The sequence below is a fragment of the Gambusia affinis genome, linkage group LG18 (genome assembly GCF_019740435.1).
Source record: "Gambusia affinis linkage group LG18, SWU_Gaff_1.0, whole genome shotgun sequence".
NCBI lineage: Eukaryota > Metazoa > Chordata > Actinopteri > Cyprinodontiformes > Poeciliidae > Gambusia > Gambusia affinis.
This window is the reverse complement of record NC_057885.1, coordinates 8,418,071-8,445,129: the sequence shown is the minus strand read 5'-3', so window position 1 is coordinate 8,445,129 and position 27,059 is coordinate 8,418,071. Positions and strand designations below refer to the sequence as shown.

At 39.8% G+C, this 27,059-nt stretch overlaps 1 protein-coding gene across 6 annotated transcripts; it reads left to right on the top strand.

Annotated features, from left to right (window-relative positions):
* Positions 1-510: 510 nt before the first annotated feature.
* On the top strand, positions 511-26,740 carry phka1a (phosphorylase kinase, alpha 1a (muscle)). 6 transcript variants are annotated; one of them, XM_044097029.1, is made up of 33 exons: positions 511-818; positions 3,657-3,815; positions 3,899-3,946; positions 5,746-5,914; positions 5,995-6,077; positions 6,165-6,245; positions 7,048-7,146; positions 7,231-7,377; positions 8,267-8,320; positions 8,924-9,046; positions 10,815-10,910; positions 11,037-11,144; positions 11,916-11,994; positions 12,074-12,208; positions 12,947-13,056; positions 13,169-13,313; positions 13,403-13,481; positions 14,571-14,638; positions 15,686-15,847; positions 16,625-16,719; positions 16,807-16,952; positions 17,047-17,200; positions 18,237-18,395; positions 18,487-18,616; positions 18,732-18,833; positions 19,646-19,761; positions 19,972-20,007; positions 21,173-21,202; positions 21,631-21,675; positions 22,837-22,998; positions 23,496-23,549; positions 24,020-24,220; positions 24,307-26,740. In XM_044097029.1, exons 1-33 carry the CDS (start codon positions 741-743, stop codon positions 24,478-24,480), a joined length of 3,627 nt encoding a protein of 1,208 aa, XP_043952964.1. In that variant the 5' UTR covers positions 511-740; the 3' UTR covers positions 24,481-26,740. The 6 variants fall into 6 exon arrangements, with proteins under 6 accessions (XP_043952964.1, XP_043952960.1, XP_043952961.1 ...); XM_044097025.1 differs by having other exon boundaries at positions 14,571-14,746; XM_044097026.1 differs by lacking the exon at positions 19,972-20,007 and having other exon boundaries at positions 14,571-14,746.
* Positions 26,741-27,059: the final 319 nt, after the last annotated feature.

Genomic DNA, 27,059 nt, shown 5'->3' with positions numbered 1-27,059 from the left:
AAGCCCTTATATTAGAAGCTTTATTTATCTCAATAAATAAAGAGATTTATTGACCAAATAATGTGCATTAAAAAGAAAAATAAAAGCACTGTGAGCTTTTTTGTTGTTTTGTTGTTAACTTCTTTTTATATCAACCATTTTTGCTTTAGATTTTCAAATTTATTTGTAAAAAAAAAAAAAAAAAAAAAACTATTCTGCAGTTCCTAAATTATATTTTCCATTTTAAAAAGTTAATGATTATGATTTTTTTTCAAGTTTGTGTCTTAATTTTAGCCTGGTTATTGAATGCAACTAATGTGGTCATCTCGCTTTCTGAAATGTTTGGTTTAAATATTTCCAGGTCCTATCGTCCTGTTAGAATATCCAATTTAGAGCGCAAGTGAGGGTTGGCATTTATGCTGGGCTAATTTAGTATTGTTAAAACTTAAATTTATATATATACTGTAAACTTTGGTCTATTCTCACTTCCTGTGAAGTTTGCTTTTACTTTGAAGATGGGAAGAGTTGCTTCCGGTTGCGCTCTCAGTTGGGATTCATGTTTCACCTCCTCTTTCTCGCTGCCTCCAGCTGCTGAACTGTGTATACTGCAGCCAAACTACAGCTTAGTCGTCCTTCTTTCAGGCTGTTAGTAATTCAACACAGCGCAGCAGAAAATGACTTCTCTGTCGAGAAACTAAGATCATTTTTGTCCAGAACTGTGTGTACCCGCCCTAGAAGAAGTGAGACCTTCACTTGTCAGCATGAGAAGTAGGAGCAACTCTGGCGTTAAATTGGACAACTATGCCCGGATAGTGCAGGAAACTATCCTGCAGCACCAAGTGAGTGGCTAAAGAGCTTCTACATAACTTTGACAACTTTAAGAGTTAAGCTAACTAACACGTTTAGTGGTTGCAGACACGGAAGCTAAAAAGAGTTAGAGGTAAAGCATGCACAGGGCGAAGTAAGGTTATATTTCGCAAGTCTGTGTTGCTCTGACATATTTAAATGTTTTTTTTGGGGGGGTGTTTGGAGTCACTGTAGAGGAACTAAAGTCATGTCAGAAATATGTAGTAAAGGTTTTCATGTGAACCTGCGCTACAGAAATTACTTCCTGAAAAGATATTTTGGTTTGCACATAATGTTCCTTTTAATCCCATGGATTTCGTGAAAAAAAGAATAAATAAATACATCTGTAAAGTTTGTGGTACCTTTCAAAGTCCAAACACTTTACTGCACAAATCTTCTTTTAAACCATGTTGCTTGTTACCTGTATTTAGCTAAAATTTGTAACCGCTTTGTACCAATTTCTGTATTTCTTTGAGGCCGTATTTACTGAGTATGATTAGAATTTCTTTCTGTGTATCATAGAACATACAAAGCTCATTTTTGTATTAGCTGAACGATTAAGCATGACAAATGTGACCTATAAAACAAACAAACAAAAAAATGTTTTGCTGGTTCCTCAAAATGGTAGTATATGAGTTTAGGGATGAACCGATATGAAAATTTGGGCTGATACCGATATCTGACATTAGTACTTCTGTCATGGCTAGGAATGCACAATATTATCTGCATGGTATCGGTATCGGCCAATATTAAATATACAATATAAAAGGTGAAACTACAGTATAAAAGTATTTCACCTTTTATACTGGTGAAATAATTCACCAGCATAAATGTTTTTATGTGAAACCAGTGACAATGATGCCTGCAGCGCAGCACAATGTCATAGGAAACTGTTAAGTATTAATGCACAACTGTTGTGCTTTTCACATGTTCACTCGTTGCTTGTGAGCAGGTTGAATTTTGTTCTGTGAAGATTTACAAATTTGCACTGTTTTGAGTGTTTGTCATTGTCTTTGACAGAGCAGACGTTATGGATAAATTTGACATTAAACATAAAGCAAGTTGGAGGTATTGCATCATTTTCAGAATCCTTTGTAGCATTTGCTTTTGGTAGCTGGCTGAATGGACAAAGATAATGCAGTATTTTAATTCCACAGTAGAACAAGCCATATAGTTTCAGTAAGTAGGTTTAGGAAAAGAACATTGGCATCGGTTATCGGCCAAAACTCAAACATCGTACATCCGTAGTTATGGCCGATAACACATGCTCATCATTATCCCTATTATACATAGAGATCTACCCTATATCGGCACTAACATCGGCATTGGCCGATATGTGCTCTTTACAGATGATGTGGTTCTTTTGGCTCCTTCAGGGCCGTGCAAAAATGTTTCATCTGAATCACTCTCGGGTCTGTTTTCTCTGAAACGGGAGGAACTGGATGTGAGGTCAGTATCTGAATGTGAACACGGTCAGTTCTTGTGACTGTGTCCACTTCACTGCTCAAATAGAGCACTTGGCCAACAGTCCTCCATTATCACATCTTGTTCCAATTGAAAACTCTCTGGTGGTCCAGTCACGTTGCTCTGCATCTCAGATTTTATGAGTCAGCTGCTTAGATTTCCTTAAAACGCCTCAGCATTTTGACTTCCACCTGGCCGGCAGCCACTCTGTGGAATGGTTTTTCACTGCTGGAAACAAAAGCTGCCTTGGTGCTGGGAGAGCCGACTGCCACTGTGAGCTAATGAGCTGTAAAGCAGCGACACTTGAGAAAAGCCGAACAAGCAGCTGCACATTTGGACACAAACCCTGATCCAGCAGGAGGGTGACGGGGCTTTATTGGAAACGTAGTTTTAGACATTTTTTGTTTTTGCTGTCGTAGAATTTTTCACGTGCGTGTTGCCGGGTAGATGATGTCCAGATTTCCTACTGAATGCTAAATGGCTTTGCACCCATAAATCGTTCGACATTTCATTTCAGTTATGCCTTTTCAAATCTTCCAGATGTTAAGAGCTGGAAGCACGATTCATTTTTTTTTAATTTATGACTACGAAAGATGATCTAGAGAAAGAACAATCAGCTGCTTCCAGTCAGAATCAGATTTCTTATAATTCCTAAACTTATTGCAGACTAATTCAAACTTAATCATAGGAAATAAGCAAAGGTCTGGCCTTCATCACATTTAAAAATAATAATAAAAGTGTTTCTCGTTCATAAAGATCAGACTGTACAGAACGGAAACATCTTTAATACATTTTATTAAATTAATCTGTTTAAACTAAGGAGGTTTCTCAATATTAAGACACCATGCAACTGCAATATTATTGCGATCGGGATGGGAAATGTCATATGTTGTTCACTAATATTCTGTTATTTCTCAAATTTCTCACTTTAACGGTGTGCTGTAGCGCCAGAATCAATGATTATGTTGGTAAACTCCAAAAGGTGATAGTTTGAACCTGATGCTCAAGAGGCCATATTCAACAAAAAAGCTGTAGTCCAGACTCAATGTTGTGAGCCTAAAATACTGTTGTAATATTTGACCACCATAAGCATCAATGTAATTGTAAAGATTATAAGTGAGTGTATTTTCCTTCCACCTAACTGGGGTGCACTCCTTCTGTGTTACAAAATCATATTAAAACGCACTGGATGTAAATATTTTAGTAAGACATCATGTATCGTCTCCACAGTACATAAAAAAAAAAAATTATGATGGGTTGGGATTAACATCAAATACTTCGTTATTGCTTTCACCATGCCCTCCGTCCCTGTTGCTAAGCTGCCTCATCCTCCATATGAGAAACTGTCGTTGCCGTGTGTTGGACAGGATCCGGTGACGGGTCTCCTGCCAGGCAGCACCGACCAGCCGGACGCCTGGGTCAGAGACAATGTGTACAGCATTGCGTCCGTGTGGGCCCTCAGCCTGGCCTACAGGAAGAACGCAGACAGAGACGAAGACAAGGCCAAGGCCTATGAGCTGGAACAGGTTGGGTGTGTGGATGGACTCAACATCTTCAGTTCGGCTGCAGTACCTTAAAACTTTTGACGTTTCACCCTCTTTCCCCATAGAGCGTGGTGAAGCTGATGAGAGGCGTTCTACAGTGTATAATGAGGCAGGTAAGATCATCGGTTCACTTATTGCTTGCATACAAAAGGATTTCATGTTTGAATTGCTAGGAAAGTCAAATTACATAATTTTCCTGAGTATAAGTTGCATTTATTTAGAAATGGTCGAACCTGAGGAGGCCCTTGCTCATGTCGATGAAGGGTCCCGGTGATATGTTGTGTTTAGTTGCTTCTTATCAAAGTCTGGAAGTCTGCTGGCATTTGTGAAGGACCTGGCTTGGCGTACTTGATAATAGCCAGTGAAAAGCAGAGCTGCAGTAAATCCAGCATGACAGAGAGCCGGTTGCGTCCATTGCCCTGGTTCCACCTGCAAAGACGAGAAGTGGAGACGAAACTGCACGGACCAGAAGCGTCACAGCACCAGTCAAAAAATGAGCTAGTTTGTTAATGAGTCAGTGAGCTAGTTTGACACCTCCACAGTTTGTTTGGGGAGGTGCGAGTGCAAAATCAAACCTTAATGCGGACCAAAAAAAAAAGTACAGTAAACTCTGGTCTGCCTACAAACCTAGGTCTTGATTCGGTTGAAGTGAGGAGGTTGTAAAATTCAGCTTGATTTAAGGCGGAACTCACAATATACTCAAGGGGGATTTGTCACAGGAATCAGGTCAAATATGTTACACCATTTAATTTGATAAGAACATAAATATCCAACCACTCAATATGAAATTTGAAACAATTACCTCAATGATTTATTCAAAAACCACAATAATAATAATAATAATAATAATAATAATAATAATAATAATAATAATAATAATAATAATAATAATAATAATAATAACACAAAATTAAATAATAATAGTTATTCTGATAAATAGATCAGTAACCAAAAATCCCTCAAAAATAATTACAGGTTTAGATTTAAATCACTCAGTTTATATCAGTAAAACAAACCCTAAATAATTAAATGTCCAAAAATTGCCTTTCTTTTTGAAAGAGAATAATGTCTGCAAAAGAGTCCCATATCCTCAAAAAACAAAACAAAGCCCTGAAAGTATTTCCCCGTTTTAATCCAAAGACCCAATGCAAAATGAAAAATCCAAAATGTCACCCCCCGCCCAAAAAAAAAAGAGAAAGGTAAAGCCCAACCCAAAGGAGAGCGTCTTTCTTTCTCTCAGTGGCGTCCTCTTACACCGGGCGGCGTTTCCTGGATCCAAGCTCCGATCCAGTTTCTAAATGCACAATCTGCCGCGCTGGGGCGAACTTTGATTGCCGTTTCATGTCTTTTCTTTGATTTATTTATTTTTTCAACTTGTTTTACACATTCAATCGAGTCAAGTCTCCGGCTGCACAGATCTGACGGTGTTGCGTCTCCCTCTCCGGCGGCACACGGCCATGTGCCGCCGCGCGCCGACGCACACGGCTCTTTTTATTCACTAATGTCAACCACACCTAAAACCAAAAGGACACTGCCCAAAATCAGTTTTCAACAGTGGAAATACGGAATAATTTAAACAATGGAATAACAGCAACTGTTCTACAAAACAGTTTGATACATTTACTTCTTTAATGTAATTAATCAGAAAAAAACAAACATAATGGTTATGTTACAAGGTGAGCAGGTTTTTCAAAGGGTTTGGTTCATTTGACTCAGTGGAGTGTGAAAGAGAAGCACACCAGATGAAAATGGAACAGATCAATCGAACCGAGTCCGCCGGAGTATCGCATGTGAAAATACCCTAAGTCGCAGGAAAGGCCAAACTATAAAAAAAAATAAAATAGAGACAGACAGGAAAGTATGTCATTTCAAAAGTGCTCTGTTTTTCGTTGTCTTTGTTTTACTCCCACAGCTGGACAAAGTGGAGAAGTTTAAATACAGCCGGAGCACCAAAGACTCGCTCCACGCCAAGTACAACACCAGGACCTGCGCCACCGTCGTCGGCGACGACCAGTGGGGCCACCTGCAGGTGGACGCCACCTCTCTGTTCCTGCTCTTCCTCGCTCAGATGACTGCGTCGGGTGCAGCAAAGAACCTCCTATCCGTTTAGCCCCAACGCCCGAATGCGCTTAGATCTAAAGTCTGTGTTTCTCTGCTGTAGGCCTCCATATTGTCTACACTCAAGACGAAGTGGATGTCGTTCAGAATCTCATGTTCTACATCGAGGCAGCTTACAAAGTGGCTGTAAGTGTCCGTTCATCCACCTGGCTCACCTCACCTTTACGTTCTGGAACTGCTCTGAGTGTCTCCTCCTTGTCTGGCCTCTTACAGGATTATGGGATGTGGGAGAGAGGAGACAAAACCAACCAGGGCATCACAGAGATCAATGCCAGCTCCATAGGCACGGCTAAGGTTAGCTCCCGTTTTACAGAGTCGCAGGAATAACGGTAAACGTCCGAACGGGGGCCTGAACCGGAGCTAAAACCGGAACAGGTGTGCCCGTGAATATCTTGCACAGTCACTCCAGCGGCCTTTACGCTGACATTTAGCTGACCCGGCCGCTCTGAACTGACTCTGGGTCAGATGCAGCGGCTTTGTTTTGAAGTTGAGCAGCATGAGCTGATATTTGTTGGAGAGAATGACAAGAGAAGAAGAGCTTAAAGGTGACAGCTGTGCTAGATGATGGGGAGGTTATATTAAAGAAAGCCTTGAGCTTCATTCTAAACATGATCATTTTGAAGATTTAGCTTCACACTCATGCGCTCTGCCCGCCTGACTCCAGTGCTGTCCTTGGGTGGCACTAAACAGGAGGTATCAGGTTCTCTGCGGTCATTTGAGAATAGCCACCTACACAGAAATAACACAGCATGCAAAGTCCTCACTGCAGTAAACACACAGGGTTTAATTTAAAGGGGCAGTGTGGTGAAAAACAGACTTCATTTTCAGCTTTAAATCATGTTATAATGTTATTCTCTCATCAAAAGCATCCTTGGCGTGTTGACTCTTTCATAAATGTTTGAGAAATCCTTTAATCTCCCATGGCAACATGTTAAAAGTTGGCATTGGGTGTATATCTTGAATTGGCTGTTGCCTACCATGTGGATTTCCACCAGAAGTTGTACCTACGTTTCTTTCTTGTTTTTAACGATTGAGAGCTGCTTATTGGAGTATTCAGTAAATCTTTTATTTGCTAATGTTGCTGCTTGACCTACAGGCAGCTTTGGAGGCTCTGGATAAACTTAACTTGTTTGGAGCAAAAGGAGGGCCTGGATCTGTGGTCCATGCTCTGGCCGATGACATACAGCACTGTCAGGTACACACACACACACAAAACATGTTATAAAAAGTAATAATATTCTTTTTTAGCTCAAACATTCTCTCTGTGTTTCATTTTCAGTCTATTCTGACGTCAATGTTACCCAGAGCGTCCATCTCTAAAGAAATAGACGCCGGAGTCCTGGCCATCATCACCTACCCCGCCTTCGCAGTGGAGGACATGAGCATAGTGAACATGACGAAGGAGGAGATCATCTCTAAACTGCAGGTAGCCTCTCCCCTACAGTGGCTGTATGGTAGAAATCAGGATTTGGAGTTGAGGTTTGTTCTAGGCTTTTGTTGTTGTTGTTTTTTTTCATTGAAGAACTGCATAATTTTAGAAATGTGTGCTTATCTCCATGTTTCCGTTATAGTTTCTGATTCTAAACAGTAGAAAGTAATATGCATGCAGATTGCTTTTATTGTTTTTTTTTAAGCAATTGAGAATAAACACAGTCTCTGTGCACCCATAAAACATCTCCAGTTCATTTATCAAAATTGAAGGCCTTAAAATGTCTTAAATTCATTTTAAAATGCAACTTAGCTTTTAATATTGTCACCTTCCTAAAATGATCACCTAAGTTGTGTTTTTTTTTCCAAAAGATGATTTAAGCAAGGTGATATTTTCTCTTTTTTTTTTTGCCAAAAAATGACTTGGGCCATTATTTTAGGAAGGTGACGATATAGTAATCACAGGTTTGAAATTTGGTCCCGATAGGACTATGTAATCTCGTATATTCTTGTTTTTTTTTTTTCTCTTGCAACACTTTTCTGTCAGGCAAAAATTTGAGTTGCTCTCAGACATCTTCATTGCGTACTGTGACTCACGACACTTGAGGCTACCATTAACTCACTGCTAGCTAACTAGCTAATTAGCTTTTTTGGAAAAATACAAATTTATCCATTTATGATGGGCTTAAAAATGTCTGAAAGTCTTAAATGTGAGTAGGTGAAACACTGAAACAGTTGTATTGTGTTCCTGCTGTCTTGCCAGAGATTCTTATTTTTTTCCTGCTCTGATACTTTCTACAGCTTTAATTAAATGCCTATTCTTGTGAAAATTTTACCACCTTTTTTAATAGGACTTGTCTTTATCAGCTTCTGCTCTCTGTGTTCAGGGTCGATACGGCTGCTGCAGGTTTCTCAGAGACGGCCACAGAACTCCCCGAGAGGTAAAAAAGAACCACAAACAATTCACACACATACAGCTCTTTTCTTCTTCTTTTCACAAAACGTTATCTTGTTACATCTGAGACGGAGCAAACTGAACTGTTACTTTTGTGACCGGTTTTATTTTCTCCTAAATTTCATCATCAAAGCAGTGTAAGCCGGGGAGATTTTTGTATCCGCAGTGATGATGTTTTTCTTGGGTTTTGTTTGGGTGGAAAGTAGCTGCGGGCAGCAATAAACTGAGGGATGCTGCATGAATACAAAAAGATTCAGTCACCATGGCAGTGAATGCATGTCTCAGATGATCTTAGTTTCTCTGACTAAAGGGTTGAACGTGTGAAACTTTGTTGTTGCTTTGTTTTTTCAAAAGAAACCAGTGGAGTCCTTTAATTAAACTGCATAATTTCAAAATCGATCACCAGTTATCATTTATCCAAAATGAAGGCCTTAAAATGTGACAATATAATGGTACCGCTTTAACTGTGTGCTTGACCTTTGTGAATCCCTACGAGCTTATAGTTAACTTTCATAGTTTTTATTATTGTTAGGGGTCAGAAGCCTGAATTTCTAAACCTTTGTCTTGATCTGCGTTTCTCTCCGTGAAGGATCCAAACCGGCTGTATTACGAGTCCGCTGAGCTGAAGCTGTTTGAAAACATAGAGTGCGAGTGGCCTCTGTTTTGGACGTACCTTATACTCGACGGCATTTTTAGCAACAGTCCTGAGCAGGTAATTTATCCCTCCGTGACCAACATAAAACACATGTTCACTTTTGTTTATTTTTGCTGGAAACTAATTCTTGATTGTGCAATTAAATTTTTAAGACCAAGTTTGCCTTTAATGAATTGTAGGTTCTTGGGTGACACTGGGACAATTGGCAGAAATTGGGACAATTGGCCGTCTTCCCAGTGGTCTGCATCCCAGGAAATGTACCTTTTATAGGATCTTGACCCTAAATACCACACCAATCATATAAGTCATGCATCAACAAAACCTGCATACTCGAACAAGCTGAACCATTATACTTATTGGGAGTTAAACTTTGGTCAGATATCAGTAAAAATCAAATGTCATTCATCTAGGTTTGTACACTGCCTGGCCAAAAAAAAAGTCGCCACCTAATAATGGTCACACTCTTTAATATTTTGTTGGACCGCCTTTAGCTTTGATTACATCCCGCATTCGCTGTGGCATTGTTTCAATAAGCTTCTGCAGTGTCACAAGATTTATTTCCATCCAGTGTTGCATTAATTTTTCACCAAGATCTTGTATTGTTGATGGGAGAGTCTGACCTCTGCACAAAGCCTTCTCCAGCACATCCCAAAGATTCTCAATGGGGTTAAGGTCTGGACTCTGTGGTGGCCAATCCATGTGTGAAAAAGATGTCTCATGCTCCCTGAACCACTCTTTCACAATTTGAGCCCGAGGAATCCTGGCATTGTCATCTTGGAATATGCCTGTTCCACTTGGGAAGAGAAAATCCATTGATGGAATAACCTGGTCATTCAGTATATTCAGGTAGTCAGCTACCTCATTCTTTGGGCACACAATGTTGCTGAACCTACACCTGACCAACTGCAGCAACCCCAGATCATAGCACTGCCCCACAGGCTTGTACAGTAGGCACTAGGAATGATGGGTGCATCACTTCACCTGCCTCTCTTCTTACCCTGATGCACCCATCACTCTGGAACAGGGTAAATCTGGACTCATCAGACCCCATGACCCTCTTCCATTCCTCCAGAGTCCAATCTTTATGCGCCCTAGCAAACTGAAGCCTTTTTTCTGGTTAGCTTTACTGATTAGAGGTTTTCTTACGGCTAACCAGCTGTTCAATCCCAACCCCTTGAGTTCCCTTCACATTGTTCATGTGGAAATGCTTTTGTGTTCACAATTAAACATACTCCTGAGTTCTACTGTTGTTTTTCTTCGATTTGATTTGACCAAACGTTTAAGTAATCGCCGATAACGATCATTCAGGATTTCTCTCCGACCACATTTCTTCCTGGAAGACGATGGTTCCCCACCATCCTTCCAGTTTTTAATGATGCGTTGGACAGTTCTTAACTCAATTCTAGTAGTTTCTGCAATCTCCTTAGATGTTTTCTCTGCTTGATGCATGCCAATGATTTGAGCCTTCTTAAACAGACTAACGTCTTTTCCACGACCACAGGATGTGTCTTTCGACATGGTTGTTTAAGAAATGAGGAGTTACTCATTGCATCAGCTGGGGTTAAATAACTTGTTGCCAGCTGAAAGATAATCGCCTATGCAGTACTTATACAATAGGAGGCTTGTACCTATTTGCTAAGTTAAATCCAGGTGGCGACTTTTATTTTGGCCAGGCAGTGTATTTGCCTGATTTTACACCTCTATACCACATTTTTATTAAATGATTCCTTTTATAGGTAAATTATTGAAACAATGTTGTACGTTCTTTTGCACATGGAGGTACGCGGACGTGTTTTCTGTATATTTCCGCTGATGTTGGTTACAGGTGCTGGAGTACCAAGAGGCGCTGGAGGCGATCCTGATCAAACAGAAAGATGGGATCCGGCTGCTGCCAGAACTCTACAGTGTCCCTCCAGATAAGGTGATGGATTTCAACCTTTAGCACGTCTTTTATATCTAATCTCAGCTTCACACTGAGTTCTTTGAGTGAAAATGGATTTTAGGTGATTGTAAATCTCTCCCTCTATGTGCTTGGATGTTCAAACAGGTGGAAGAGGAGTACATGAACCCTCACTCAGTAGAAAGGATCCCAATGGGGAAGTGTCCTCTAAAATGGGGTCAATCGTTGTACATCCTTGGAAAACTCCTCTCTGAGGTGACCAAACATGAGAAACCTGTTCTCACTGTTTGTAATTGGTTTTCTTGGTCTGTCTGATGCTGCTTACTGTTACTCATCCAGACAATGCCAAAAGCCTCCAAACTGTCAGTAAGCTCCTGCTTGTTGTCAATGAAGAAATACTGGGAGGTTTTTGGGTATAGCCCCTCTTATAATGGAGGGGCTACCCAAAAACGTAAAAAAACATTCTTTTATGTTATACAAAACATAAAAGAATGAATGTAGCAAACATACACTTTTGAAGATTAAATAAAGTAGTTCTTTGAAAACTAAATCAGAATGCATAAGTATTTGTCCAATAAACTTTAAAGTCATAAAACCTGTTAAATTCATAGCTTGAAATTAAGGCCTTAAAATGACATTTTAGAAGTGTGAGTTAGCGTTAATCATAGGTATTAAATTTTATCTTATCAGACATATTTAATCTCATATATATATATATATATATATATATATATTTTTTTTTTTTTTTTTTTCTCTCACTGAACTTTTCTGTTAGGCAAATATTTGAGTCACACGCAGACTTTATTGCGTTCTGTGACTCATTGCTAACATACCCTTGCTTGCTAGCTAGGTTTTTTTGTGTCCATGCTGGGGAAGTGTAAATTTTACTCCAGTTGGTTGGATGACGTTTGTACAATTCTTTTGGAACATAGGTAATAAATGCTATTCATAAAGGTCTTTAAAAGTCTTAAATTTGAGTTGGTCAAACCTGCAGAAACCCTATAAACAGTTCTTGTGTGTTTTTAGGGTTTTCTCGCCCCCGGAGAGATTGATCCCCTCAACAGAAGGTTCTCCACAATCCCTAAGCCTGATGTAGTTGTACAGGGTGAATTCACAGCCAAGGCCAGTTCATTCCTGCAGTCATTTTATTGTTTTTACCTAAACAAACCGGTTTTCTCCTTTAGTGTCCATTTTGGCTGAGACGGATGAGATTAAGGGGCTGCTGATGAAGAACGGTATAGACGTGGAGACCGTGGCGGATATCCATCCCATCCATGTTCAGCCCTCCAGAGTCCTGAGCCACATCTATGCCAGACTCGGTACAAGCTCCACATCGTCTCTTGTTCTTGTGTCAAGAAGAAGTCTTCAGAACCGGTGGAGGCAAAAATATAATCCTTTTTCTGTCTCTCGTATAGGCGAAAAGTTTCACATATAATAAACTGGGTCTTGCGTAATCTAAAATCTATGTAGAATAATTCTGTCTAGTTTTTACCAGTCCGTATAATCTAGCTTGATGTTTGTCTCATTCTGAGGTGGCACTATTGTCAGAAAATCATTCAATTTTTCCTTTTTTGTCTTTTCGCAAACAAAAATAAATTTAGTGAATCTCAAGTTGTGCTTTTAGCAATCTCAGTTCAGTAAATAGGTATCCAGTTCAAGTTTGAGAGTTTTTAGATTGTAAACTAAGTCCAGACTTTATGTAGAAAACTGTGAAGTGGCAGCTTAGTGCAAATGGGAAGCTTCAGATCTGATGCTAACTTAAACATTAGCGGCTAAAATCTAGCCAATGTTCTCACAGTGCTCAGAAACTTCATATCTTGTTCGTGCCTCAATACATTTTTTAGTAAAAATGTTTCCTCATAAACGATGTAAAAAGAGCAGTTCAGCGGTTTTGTTACCAAGAACTGCTTTCTTTTGTACTTCAAAATAAGAGTCCTAAGCACAGACTGAGAATGTACGGCTAACATCAAATCTTGTTGCAATGATACTTGGTGGCACAAAATGTAATTTTTTCCCTCACCTTCCCGTTCTTTCTTAATTCTCCTTGTCCGTTTCAGGCCGTAACCCAAGGCTCGGCCTGACAGGGAGACCCTACAGAAGAATAGGAGTCCTGGGAACCTCCAAGTTCTACATCATTAGAAACACAATCTTTGCTTTCACTCCTCAGGTAATGTCAAACAGTAGATACTTGGATTAAAATTCCAAAAGATTTCACATTGAAAACCTCTCGTCCTCCATGTTTTTTCTTTTTTTTTTTTTTTTGCTAAAACCAAACACAGTTTATCGACCACCAGCAGTTCTACTTGGCTCTGGACAACAAGATGATCGTGGAGATGCTGAGGAACGAGATTGCCTACCTCGCGTCCAGATGGAGGATTACCGGACGACCGACGGTCACCTTCCCCATCTCACAGACCATGCTGAGTGGGTGTTTGTCTCCGCTGCACGTTCTTTCTGTGAAACCTGTACATGCTTTGCCTCTGTGATGGTTGTTTTGCTTTGTTCTGCTGCAGCTGAAGACCGCACTGACCTGGACCCTGCAGTCATAGCTACGCTAAAGAAGCTACAGGACGGATATTACGGAGGAGCAAGGTGGATTTATGTTTGATGATTGTCCACTTTAAATTGGGTTTTTTCAAGGTTTGGAAAGTGCTGGATTACTGCATGAGGTCCTTGAAGGTACTTGATAGTCAAACTGTACAGTTTTGTAAGAAAATGCAAGTTAACCTTCGATTAAAAACTTAAATTTAGAAAATGTTATTTTCAGGTGATACCTTCCATGTAAAAAGTCATATTTTACATGGAAAAATCTGATTTTTTCCATGTAAAAAGTCATATTTTACATGGAAAAATCTGATTTTTTCCATGTAAAAAGTCATGGAAGTGAGTTAGTCCAATTTAACTCACTGCCTGAAGTTAAATTGGACTGATTTCTTTCTTGTTTTAGGTCAGTGAGAATCATCAAAATTAGTTCTATTTCCTAAATGACAGTAAACATAGCAAGAGCATTTTTTTTAGAGATTATTTTGTAGCTTTCTTTGAAATATTGTGCTTAATGCTCCCACGGTCTTAAGAGACGGGGTCATTTGGAGCCCACAATTGTTTTGCTCTGGTGAGGTCACAGTGAACCCATGCTTGCCTTTATGACTTTTTTTGTGTGTGGTTTCGGTAACTGACGATCTGACGGGACACCCCACACTGTCAGACCGTGACATTTTCCACAAGTTCAGCATTTAATTTGAGCAGAAATGTAATTAACCTTTATGTGACTTGTTTCAATGTAAGGAATATTAATTATTTCTAATGAGTCAATGCTTGACCTATTGATCTGTGTGTTTGAAGTAAAGATTATTTTTTTATTGTTTTTCTTGTTAAAGTTTTGTTCATAGACCAGTCAGGTGTACAGCGGGAGTATAGAGAGAGACATTTCAAAACATAAAAGTTTGTCCCTACTGTCGAATGTTTTAAAAATAATGTCCCCTCTGGACATTATTAATAGCTGTAATAAATTATTATACAATAGTGAATTGAAACTCTGTTTTTTTTTTTAGTTCATTTGTATTGTTCGCTGGTAAAGTTAGAAAACTTACGCTGTAAAGTTCTTGTATTCTACTGTGGGAAAAGTGTACAAACCCTGTAAACACCATAAATCAATTCATTCCCGTCTCCTTCCTCTGTAAGGACCCAGACGGGAAAGCTGTCAGAGTTCCTGACTACTTCCTGCTGCGCTCACCTCAGCTTCCTCGACGGTAAGGGTTCCGGCAGCATGGGCCGGCACGGCGACCAGTATGATGATGATGATGATGGTGATGATGATGACGGCGATGGAAACGTGCATGAGTTACGTTGTGATGATGGTAAGAATAAAGTCTGGATGATGGAGAGGAGTGGCGACCAGCTAATAATAAGACATTTGCACCACTACAGGTTACGTGCTTTTTCGTACGTTTTACTTTTAGAATGCACTCAAAAAATACATTCATGGTGTCAAATGTTGGTACAGAGAATTCATTTATCTCTTGTCGCAAGCATTTGCCCATGAAGAAACTGAATCGTACTGAATAATTTTTATTTTTGTTTCTGATTATTACAATAAATTTAATTCTCTGTCATTGTAAATGATTAAACTAACCTCTCTGAGCTTATCTTTAACATAATTTACCTGGAGCTCCATCATAAACCTGAATCACCTGCAGACTTGCATTAATCACCACTGTCTTCTACATCATTTGTACACTGACCCTCATCCTGTGTAGAGTTTCTCCATAGTGATGGTGGTTGTGGTGAGGCAGCATGTTGTGTGTGTATTTTGTTTGCATCAACCCAATATATATATATATATATATATATATATATATATATATATATATATATATATATATATATATATATATATATATATATATATATAAAGATGCATGGCAGCTTGAGTTCACTTTGAAAATGTTTGCTTTCTTCTTGAATTAAAATAGCAAATTATGCTGCAGTGAAAACATTTTGGCTGATAAAACTGATTTTGCGAGCATGACTTGGCACAGCTGGTTCGGTGCAGTTTCTCCTTAATGCATCACATTTCTCTTTAACAATTGCATGCTAATGAAAAAATCTAACTAAAAATAGATTTTTCAGACCTTTAAGTCTTTTACACTATTTTATATTATTTGTGTTGTTTTAAAGAAAGGTGAGTTAGGTCCTTTTTCTCTTTTAGTTTCTCCTTATTCTGTGTATTTGCCCTTTCCTGTTATTTTTACTTTTTTTTTTACTCATTGTTGTTTCCTCGCTGTCCCTTCCTCCAGAAGCGGACGACCTCGCCCAGTATCTGGACCACCTGTTGGCTCACTCTTCCCCCAAAAAGTCTAAGCGTCAGGCAGGAGGCCTGGGCAGGTTCAAGGCGGTGGCCACCAAGACCAAAGAGATGGTTTCTCTGATGAACAAGGCTCAGGATCTGAACGTACACAGTGAGCCGTTACAGGAGTTCTGTTTCTAAACTCTCAGCAGATAATGAACCTCAAGATAATGAATCATGCATCCTTAAAACGTCTTAAATTATTTTATCTTAAACTAAGGCCTTAAGAAATTTAAGAAAACGTAAGTTAGCCTCAAACCTGTTAATCACAGGTCTTAAATTTTAGTGTGGAAAGACTATTTAATCTCATATTCTATATAGATTTTTTTTCTCTTGGAACTTTTCTGTCAGGCAAAAATTTGACTTGTGCACAGACATCCTCACTCACTGCATTCTGTGACTAAAGGCAGATAAGATAAGTTCCCTGTACTTGCTTGCTAGCTAGCAAGCAAACAAACAAGTTATCAGCAGCTAGCATATCATCTAGCTAGTTAGCTTAGAGAGCAGAAGACGAGTAGATTTTCTTTGTTGATATCAGGTTTCTTACATTTGTTTCCCCCTTTCTGGGTCTGGTTCCTGTACTTTTTCACTTTTATTTTGTTTGCTAACTAGCCATTGTGGCTAGTTAACTCTCTAACAAACTTGCTAGCTCACTAGCCATATGCCATGTGAGAAGCACAAAGCCTGCTGCCAAAGCCACAAAAAGACCCCAAAAATTTAACAGTTTTGGTTCCCTGCATTTTGTTTTTACATTTGTCGTGAGATATCTCTTAAAATTTATTCATAATGGTCTTAATATGGTTATAAAAAGTCTTAAATTTGAGTTGATAAAATCTGCATGAACCGGGTGATCCCTGTGACTTTTTCTTTTCTTTTTTTCTTCTTCCAGACGTCAACATGTACCTACCGAGCAAGCTGTTTCATTCCTGTCAGCCGTCACTCAACTTGAATCTCCCAGACCCTTCTGAGCCGCAGGAAACACAGGTTCTCCTTGTTCTTCTCTTTCTTCTTCTTCGCCGGCACCAAATGCCCGCCTCACTCTGACCGTGTCTCCCTCCGTCCATTCTGCAGAGCTCTGCGGTGTCAGTCACAGTGGAGAGCGGCATCCCCAGAGACGAAAGCGGAGCCGTTGACTATGACGCTCTGGTGCAGCTGCTGAAGGACACGAAAAACCTCCAGGACCAGGCAGATATCCTTTACATCCTCTTCAAAGACAAGTAAGACTTTGACCTATGCATATTAGCGCAGTCGAACAGGACTGCTACTGCCGCCGCAGTCCACAGTAACCGTCTTGTTTGTGTGTGCTCTCAGGGGTATGGAGTGGGACACCCAGCTGCGAGGCAGAGGCTCCACAGTCGGATCTCTACTGAGCGAGCTTTATGAGAAGGCTGGTGACCTCAAACACTGGGGCCTCATCAGGATGATCTCTGGGATGCTGAAGAAGAAGGTGGAGGAGCTCGACTCGGTACGGAGCGGTTGCGTTGCCGTGTGAGGGATCCTTGCAGCAAAAGCTGCTCTCAATTCCTGGGAGCTTCAGGAAGATTAGTCAAAGTCCAGAACTTGATTTCAGTAATTCCAGGTCCTAGAATAATATGGGAAAAAGTATCTGAAAGTATAAAAAACTGTCTATCTCCTGATTTTTAGCACCCATTCGTTATCTTGAATCTGAAATAAATAAGTTAGCCTTAAGCATGTCAGTCACTGGTCTTAGTTTTGTTGTGCCAGAACTATTTAATCTCATTCTATGTAGGTTTTTTTCTCAAAGGACTTTACTGTTATGCAAAGATATGAGTCTCATGCAGACATCTTTAACGTGTTCTTTCAATTCCAGGCTGCTACTGCTAACTCGCTGCTAATTAGCAGCTAGCTGTAATCTTGCTAGCGAGCAAGCTCTATCCTGGCTAGCTAGCTAACTAGACCCTTGATAGCCAGCCAGTAATGGCTAGCTTTTTTACATCCATCATTTGTAAGTGCTAATCAATCGCCAGTTGATTTAGCCGTTGCCTCATTTGTTGCCAACCCGTGCAATTTATTTATTTGCGATTTTTGTTTGTGCACTTCTATGTGGTGCAGGTCTTAAATTCTACTCCTAATGGCCTTAAAAAGCCTTAAATTTGAGTTGGTGACACCTGTACAAAGCCTGAATTTAATTTCTTTTGCCACTTTTTAATTTCCTCTTTTCTTTCTGATGTTTTCCCCTTCTCTTTCCTACAGTCCATTCTTCTTATTTTGTGCCCTCGTTTTCTTATATCTTCCCTTACTCCCCGTTATTTTTTTTCTCCAAGTTCCAGCCTGTTCCAAGCTGTCTGCTATCAAATTATAAGCCATAACTTCATAGTTAGTTTTTGTATGTTGTATATGAGAACAGTATGTGACCTGGAAGTGTGGAAAACAAGAGTCTGGGAAAACTTTTACATAAAAATTGATTATAAACCTTATTAAGCACGTGCATTTTAGAAGTGCAGAAACGGTTCCAAATCCATCTCCCCAACTTTGTCTAGGCGTGCTCTGACTTGCTGGCGCACCAGAAGCACCTGACCGTGGGACTTCCTCCTGAGCCAAGAGAGAAGACCATCACGGCTCCCATCCCTCCGGACCAGCTGGCCGCTCTCATCGACGAGGCCAGCGACAACAACATCAGCTTGGCCATCCTCACCCAGGTGGCTCACTGCGTCTCCCCTCCCCCTCATAGCCTCCTGTGAGTCGCTCCTACCTGTCGTAATCCAGCACCCCTCTCTGCCCGTCTCCCAGGAGATCATGGTGTACCTGGCGATGAGCATCAGGACTCAGCCGTCTCTGTTCAGCGAGATGTTCCGGCTGCGAATCGGCCTCATTATTCAGGTCATGGCTGCCGAACTGGCTCAGTCGCTCAGCTGCTCAGGTGGGCGTCACACGTTACCAGCCTGTTTGTTTCGTTGGTCAGTCAGAGGTTCTAACTGAGTCGAATTGGAAACGATGGAAGAACATCCTGGACTTGTTTTCGTGTGTTTGAGCAGGAGAGGAAGCCACAGAGAGCCTGATGAGTCTCAGCCCGTCTGAGCTGAAGAATCTGCTGCACCACATCCTGAGTGGGAAAGAGTTCGGAGTGCAGCGCAGCGGTCAGTCCTCCATTATCACAACTTGTTGTTTTGAATAATTTGCACAGCCTGGCTACATATATTTTGTCTGCTGTCTAGTTGCCATCCTACCTGAAAAATCTGAGATCTGGATTTGGTGTCAGTGGTCCAGACCTTTTTCCTTTTTTCTTTTGTTGTGTCCATCTTCCCTTCCTCTTTGTGTCCCTATTTCTATTCCGTCCCTTCTTCCCCTCCATACAGCATATCTCACTTCTTTGATTCCTAATGTTTTTGTTGTTTGCTGCCTGCCTTGTATCCTTTCTTTCTTTCCTTTCTTTATTCCTCTCATTCTTTATTTCCTTTCCTTCTTTCTGCTTTTATTTCATTATTTCTGCCTTTCTTCTTCCGGTTTCTTTCTGCATTTCTTATTTCAGCTTTTCTTGATCTCTCTTTCTCCTTCTTTCTTCATCTTTCTTTCTTATTTCATCTCTTTTCTTTTTGCCTTTTTCCTTAATGTTTTTCTTTCCACCTTTTTCTTTGTCCTTTAATTCTTTCTGTCTTCTGCTATTATTAATTTCATACATTATTTCTTTGTCTTTCTATCTGTCTCTTTTCTTTCTCTTTGCTTTTTTCTTTTCATTTTCATTTCTCTGTTTTTCTTTCTTTCTTTGTGTCTTTTTTCTTCCTTCAGGTTTTAAGTTATTGAAGTTTTTATGAAGCTAGATCTGCCAATAAATCAACAATAAAGCGCAAACATAAAACTAGGCAACTACATAGAAAACTAGGCAACTACATAGAAAACGATGCCAGAGCGCTGTAAAATGTAAGACTGTGTTTGGTTTTCTCGTCCGCAGTAAGGGAGGCAGACGTCGGCGTCAGTCCTGCCATCTCCATCCATCACCTAGGCAACAGCGGCACCACCAAGAGCGAGAGAGCCGGCATCAGTAAACTGAAGAGCGACATGAAGATGGTAGGCAGCTGAGGCTCATTAACACATTAAGACTTTTAACCCGACCTGCATTCGGGTGTGGAGTGAGAAACACCATTACAACTTTTAAACAGTACTAAGGACGGAGAGGCTAACTCAACAATTGTTATTAAACAGAGGAAAATGAGATTCTGGGACGTGATTATCTTATTTTAAACAATATGGTGAACTTTACTTTTGTGCTTCTTGCAGCTGGAGCGCAGGTTGTCTATGCTGGACCCCAGTAAGGTGATGCTGAATGTTATAGTGGGTGTTAATTCACCTGAAGGGTGCAGATGAGGAAAATGATTTCAGTTTCACCGATTTAAAGTTTTGAAGAAATAATAATAATCCGAGACGGAGATTTTTATTAATTGTGCGAATCACGTTTGAATGGAGAAAAATGATCTTAATTCCTAAAACTGACTCAAAACTCCAGTTTACTAAAGGAGCTGGTGTTTGTAGTTTTTTTTTCCTGCTGGATCTTATTTGGACGGTAATCCATATGGGAAAATTGATGGTGTTGGGTCTCCCACAAGAAAATACGGTTTGGTTATCTACTGTCAAGATCTGTTTCAAATTTGAGTTTAACGTTACTAATTTTCAAAGAAAAAAAAAAATGCATAAAAGTAGGAACAAATTGTCTTTTTTGTGACAATTTGACACAAATCGGGTCTCTTCTCTAAGTGGTGTGTTACATGTGGACAGAACATTAGTTTACCTCGTCGTCGTCGTTTCCACATGAGATCAAGATCGTTAAAGAGATTCAAGATCCTGACCAGGAGCTGAAGTCTCAAGTCTTTGTTGTTGAGACTTGCGTGCGACACGACAACATCGCTTCTGCGTTTAGCATCATGAATTTTCATTGTATTTTCTTTTTTCTTTCTTTTTATTCCTTCTCCTCTTTCCTCCCGTTAGTAATCTTATTTTTTCTACCGTTTTCTCTGCTTTTCTATCATTCTTTCTTGTATTCTCTTCTTATTTCTTTCCTTGTATGTTTTTTTTTTTTTTTTTTAAGCAAAGCAGCATTTTTTGCTCAAATTTAAGTATTTAAAGTGGCAAAATCATTGTCACATATAGCCATAGCAAATAACAAGAGGAGTTTTCAAGTGATTAATTTTAAGTTGAAAACAGCTACATGTTGCCATAATCGATCCTTTTTTTTTAACACTGTTAAGTTTGAGTTTTTCAAAACTAAATCAGAATTGGGTAAGAAAAAATAAATGTAAAGTTGCAGTCCAGGAATTGTCAAAAATCAGTAAATTGTTCATAAAGCTATTAATGGACATTAGCACCTCCAACTTTCATTAGCTTGTTCTTTGCGTTAGTCGAAGCAGACTGTAAGATCTGATCTGGATTAAACCAGATTCATGGGTGTAAACTCAAAATCTTAAATCATGTTTCTGCCTTTCAGCTCGACCAGCCTGTGACGCCCACCGAGAAGGTGACAATAAAATAAACAGCTGGGGTTCACTAGAGATCATTCATTTCAGTCTGAAGCGCCTTTCGTTTCTGCCGATCTGATAGCCGAGGGGAAAATATGATGTATTATGGTGCTCTTTCTTTTTTAATAAACTGTTAACAGGATGATTTTGGAATTATCTGCTGCCTGATTGAAGATGGTGAATACATTTAATTTCCTCAAATTAAATGTTTTTTTTTTTTTATAATAACTTGACTAATTCCTCCGGGTGATTCTTCTCAACTACTTGTTAATCCCCATTGTTTCCGACACTGGTGTGCGATCGTGCATGTTGTGACTCTACTAGTCTGGGATTGATCCGATTCATAACTTTTTCTACAATTTTTTGTTTTTGCTTTTTCTTTTTTTTTGCTCATTATCTCCATTTGTTTGTTTGTTCTGCCTCTCAGGGTGTCCGAGCTCAGTCAGTGGACGTAGAAAACATCGAATCTGGGGTAAAAATCTGCTTTTATCTGCCAGTTTTTTAGGATTTTTATAGAGACATCCCCTGGATTTAGTAATGTAATGGTTTTCCCACATTATTACACTTGGACATATTCATAAAACCTAACAATAAAAGGAACCCTTTGGGTTGCTGAATAGAAAAAAGAAAGTTATAAAGAAAAAAATATGTAAAACCCTTAACTCCCCATGAAAAGAGAGATATTCTTACACTTGTTACTCTTGAAGGAATGTTAAAACATAGCTCCATGAAGCTCTCAACAATTTTTCTCCCATCAACCCGTCCGCTTTTCTGTCTGCACATCCTCTTCGTTACATATCAGTAATTTTTGGTAGAGAAGTGGACGCTCCTCCCTCATGCAGCTCGGTTGAATGAGCGCAACTAAAGTGGTAAGTTAAGGAGTTCGTTTAGAGGTTATATTTCAAAACAGAACCGCATAAAGTGCTTTTTGCATCCTGCACTGGACTCTTTTTGGACCGTTTCGCTTTCCCGTTCTGGCTTTGCTCCGCCATCTTTGTTTAGTTGGCTCCTTCAAGGATGACCAGCGGCGCCCTCTGCTGGATGGCGGCCAAACTACAACACTAAGCGGACGTTATTAGTTAATCGATTGGAATTTATTTTAATCTAATTAACCATTAATGGACAATTAATTGTAAGTTGGTTAATTGCATCTGGTAACAGATTTTGAGATGTCCCCCGCCCTTCAGTAGAACTGTTGAAACTTCCCCCTTGGTAAAACGAAAAGATGAACTAGCAGGATGCAGATGTTTTCTTCCAAAGCGCATCATAAAACAAAACAACAACTTGGTGTCACTTTTTGTGAATACGTCTAAAAACGTTTCACTGTGCTTTTAAACAAGCAGGGGGTGCTGTTTCACCACATACCATCAGTGGCTACAGCAGCACTTCTCATTTCCAGTCCTCAGGCCCCCCTGCTCTGCGTGTTTTAGATGTACATCTATTCCAGAGCAGCTGATTTAAATTAATGCATGACCATCAAGTGCTACAGAAGCCCGTTAATCACCCACATATTAAATCCAGGTGGGTGGCAGAAGCGAAACACCTAAAACATGCCGGGCAGGGGGGGCCTGAGGACCGGAATTGAGAAACGCTGGCCTACAGAGACTTGTCCTTTGTCATCCTCGCCCTGCAGAGGTACAGACTGCCCTCTGTGGAGTCTATTGACGTTCCGGACAGCTTCCCTGTTTCCAAGGACACCAGACATGGCCAGTGGCTGCGCAGGAGGCGGCTGGACGGAGCGCTGAACAGGGTCCCCGTTGGCTTCTACCAGAAAGTGTGGAAGATCCTGCAGAAGGTCTGTCTGCTTGACGTTTGTTATTCATTATTCAGTGAATAATCTACCCTATTGTGAAGTGTAATAAGTTTGGAATAGGTTAAAGAACTTATTCTTGGGGCGTGCTGTTGTGGCGCAGGGGGTTAGCACGCCCCACGCTTGGAGGCCCCAGTCCTCGACGCGGAGGTTGCAGGTTCGACTCCCGGTCCCGACGACCCTTGCTGCATGTCTTCCCCCCTCTCCTCACCCACCTTCCCGTCTGCCTACTGTCACAAAAAATACGAGCCACTAGCGCCGCAAAAAAAAAGAAAAAAATAACTTATTCTTGCCTGTATCTTTTTACAAATTGACCAGTTAAAGAAAGCGTTGTTCAGCTAAGTACTCATTAGTCTCTTTGGATGGTGCTAGAATTAGAACCTAAAGGTCTTATTTTATTTTGCTAAACATGCTATCAAAGAGTTCAACGTATTGAATTCTTTGATATAAGGCAGAGATAAACTGTCCTAATTGTGTTGCAGTGCCATGGTCTCTCCATAGAGGGATTTGTCCTTCCATCTTCAACCACCAGAGAGGTAAGAAATCACTCAACTGCTTACGTTTTTACATTTCCTTGACCAAACGTGATATCAAAACAGTCTGGGAGATATTGTACACTGAGAAACATTTATTCTAGTTGTGAAAACACATTTTTAATGCTTTTTCAGCATTAGACAAAAATCAACACTACAATATATCAGCAGGTCCAAGTTAGACTTATTGCGGATTGATGTTAAAGATTTTTTTTAAGGTGACTGCATAATTCAGTTTGGGATTGGTGAAATATTTTATCTGTTACTGAAGAGTTTTTAGCCATTTATTGCTGAAGACTCTCTAATTAATAATAATCAAAGGTTTTAGTCCATCTATGCCAACGAAGAGTTGAAATCACTTGGATAAAACACCATTGATGTGGCTTTGATTAGCGAAATTAAACCAAACCTTCCTTCTTAATGCAAGAAAAATGATTTAGACTAGTTCCATATTTATTATTTGCCGTCCTCAGATGACGCCTGGAGAGATTAAGTTCTCCGTCCACGTGGAGACGGTGCTGAACCGTGTCCCCCAGCCCGAGTACCGACAGCTGCTGGTGGAGGCCATCCTGGTCCTCACCATGCTGGCCGACGTGGACATCCCCAGCATCGGCTCCATCATTCACGTGGAGAAGATCGTCCACCAGGCCAACGACATGTTCTACAAAGATCAGGTCAGAATCGGCGGCCCCAAACGCCAGCGTCTAGATTTCAGCCGTGCGCTCAGACGGATTTCTTGTTTTGCCTCCCGTCCCCGCAGAAGGACCTGGGAGCGGAAGAGCACATCCTGGAGAAGGACCCGTTCACAGGAGTGTGCAAGCTGTTGTACGACAGCGCTCCCAGTGGCCGCTTTGGGAGCATGACCTACCTCACTAAGGCTGTGGCGGTGTATGTGCAGGACTTCCTGCCTAGCGGGGCGTGTGCGGTGCAGTGACGGTCTACCAGAAAAGGATGTAGTGTGTTTTATAGCACAGTAATAAAGTAACAGAATGGTGAGATGCCATAAGGTCAGAGTGTTAAAGCAGAGAGTGTGCTGCTGTTTTTGTTAGGCTGTAGAGTAAAAGCCATGTTGCTAGCCAGTTGGCTTTTTTTTTTTTTACAAGTTAGCATTTTTAAGGAAGTCCTCAGTGCTCATATCTTTAATAACCTTCGCTTAATCCTTTACTCATACAGCATGATTGGACAGCAACAGAAAATCAAAATTTCTTCTCCTGAGTTGCTCAGGATTGTAATTTCCTCCATACCAGCAGATTACATCAATTAAAATGTAAAAACTAAACCCACAAGCAGATCCCATCTATCTGTTCCTCCAAATGAGTTGAGGAATATTAGGGATGTAATGAAGCAAAAGCTCAGGGGATTGCACACAATTTAAGGTTTACAACAAAAGTTTACCTACGCTTTTGACTATCATGAATAGATTCACCAAACTGAACCTCACAGCCCTATAAGAAACTCTAACATAAATCTAACTTGGACTTGCTAATATTGTTGGTGCCGAGTGTAGAGTGATCAATTCCAGTTTGACAAAAGTATTCTAGAGTCTGAATTAGAGGCAAGACTTATTAGATTTAACAAATATATCCCTTAAACTTAGCACTGTGATATTATTGTTAGCATTTAGCCAAAGTTAGCATTTAATGGTTGGCAGCATTTCCACAGTGCTTACAAATTAATCTTTTGCTTGACTTTACCACTCTGTCACCTGTTCCTTTTTCTACTACAGATGAATAATTTAAAATCAGCTATGACGCCATCGTTAGCATTTAGCCAGAGTTAGCATTCAGCGGTTAGGATTATTTCCACAATGATTACAAATGACTCTTTTGGGTTGTTTTTTTTATTTATCACCCTGTCACTTTTTCTTTTTTGTTGATGCTTTTTTTGCTACAGAAACACTGAAAAAGTTTTTACCAGAGTGTTTTCGACTACAAGTCTTTCTTTCTTTTTTTTTTCTTTAGTTGACTCTAAGTAACACAGGGCAGCTTAACTACTTCCTGTATGACTTTGAAAAGTGAGTTTCAAACTTCTTTTAGTCAAATGAAGTCTGACATTTGTAAACCAAATGGCCTTGGCTTTGAAGAGAAATATACTGTTTAATATCTGGAGGTCTTGTTAATGTACTCTGCACCTGTTTGCTGACTTCTCAAACTCAGCTTTACATCCGCCTGAGATTTTCAATTCGTGTATCTTACCTTTTTTATGAGCGAGAGCCACGATTATAATCTGCATTTGTTCTTAAAAAGAAAGAAAAATGCAAACTAATTTATCGCCACTTTAGTATTGGTCCTATGCTTTTTTTCTTTCTTTTTTTTTTACAATGCTGTCTGAATTTTGCTTTTTTTGTTGAATTTTGTGTGTTCCGAGCTAAGTGTCAAAGGTTCACGTCTTCAGCCCATTTATTTGGTGTTCTTTTTTTATATAGAAACCCATTTTTATCTGGAGTAAAGAAATTGAACAATCAACAACTAACTAGGCTGATTATAACGAAGGCATTTGTTTTCGTGTGTGTGTGTGATCTTCATCGACTGAACAACTTCAAAATAGATAGTTAATAGTTCACAATATAGTACAATTGCATCTCCACCAGGGTTCGTAACTGGACAGCAATATATGTAAATCTTTACACTCTTATTTATTTAGTTGTTGTGAGATTTTAAGACGGTAACACAACTGAAGGATGTTCAAGAGACGTCTGACACTTTTAGTTTTCACTGTTAAAAAGCAGCTTTTTCAATTTGTGATACTGAAATTCAGCATATTTCTTACTCATATTTGCCTTTGTTGGGTTAGTGAGCGTATCGCTCCTTTTAAGGATAAGCTGTGATATTGTCTAGAACTTACCGCTTACCGTAGACCAAGCTGTTTGCTTAATTATAGTGAACTGTCAACAGTTTACACACACATCTGTTGTCTTGCACTATATTTCGAACATGTTTAACTCTTGGTTTATGTGCTCACTGTCCCATATTTTGAGAGGAGATCAGGAAGGAATTGAGTGTAGGTGAAGAAAATGCCTGACTGTGCCTCTGGTGCATTGACAAGCTGATTTTGCTGATTTTCTGTGACGTTTTTAAGCGTAGTCCTCGATGACGTCAGTCGCAGTGAAAAGAGTATGAGTGCATCTACTGAGTGAGCTGCTTGTTGACTGTTTTTGAAACTAATTCTGTAATAAAACTACAAAATCAACTGTAGATGTTGTCCTAATTCGGTTTCTTCTATGAATGCACAACGTCACAGATAATATTACAAAACCGTCACAATGCAAAACATGATTGGGGAAAAAAAAATGTTATTTATGTCTCTATGCAATTCGTGGAGCTTGTTATTATAAATAAGATAAATTAATTCATTTAGTCTGTTCCATTATTGAGATTTTAATTCAATTATCTTTCCAATATTTCCCCCCCACCCCTTGTTTTCGGCTTATTTGATCCTATTTTATATGTTTTTTGTCATTTCTATTTGGACTTGATATTGTAGTTGATTATATTCACCCTGATCTGAGAACTT

What these genes read in the sequence shown, in the direction of transcription:
- phka1a (XM_044097025.1), top strand. Translation starts at nt 741, where the DNA reads ATGAGAAGTAGGAGCAACTCTGGCGTTAAATTGGACAACTATGCCCGG. An exon ending in ATGACATACAGCACTGTCAG is followed by an intron (nt 7,147 to 7,230) that starts GTACACACACAC and finishes TTTCATTTTCAG; the next exon opens with TCTATTCTGACGTCAATGTT. An exon ending in TTGGAAAACTCCTCTCTGAG is followed by an intron (nt 11,145 to 11,915) that starts GTGACCAAACAT and finishes GTGTGTTTTTAG; the next exon opens with GGTTTTCTCGCCCCCGGAGA.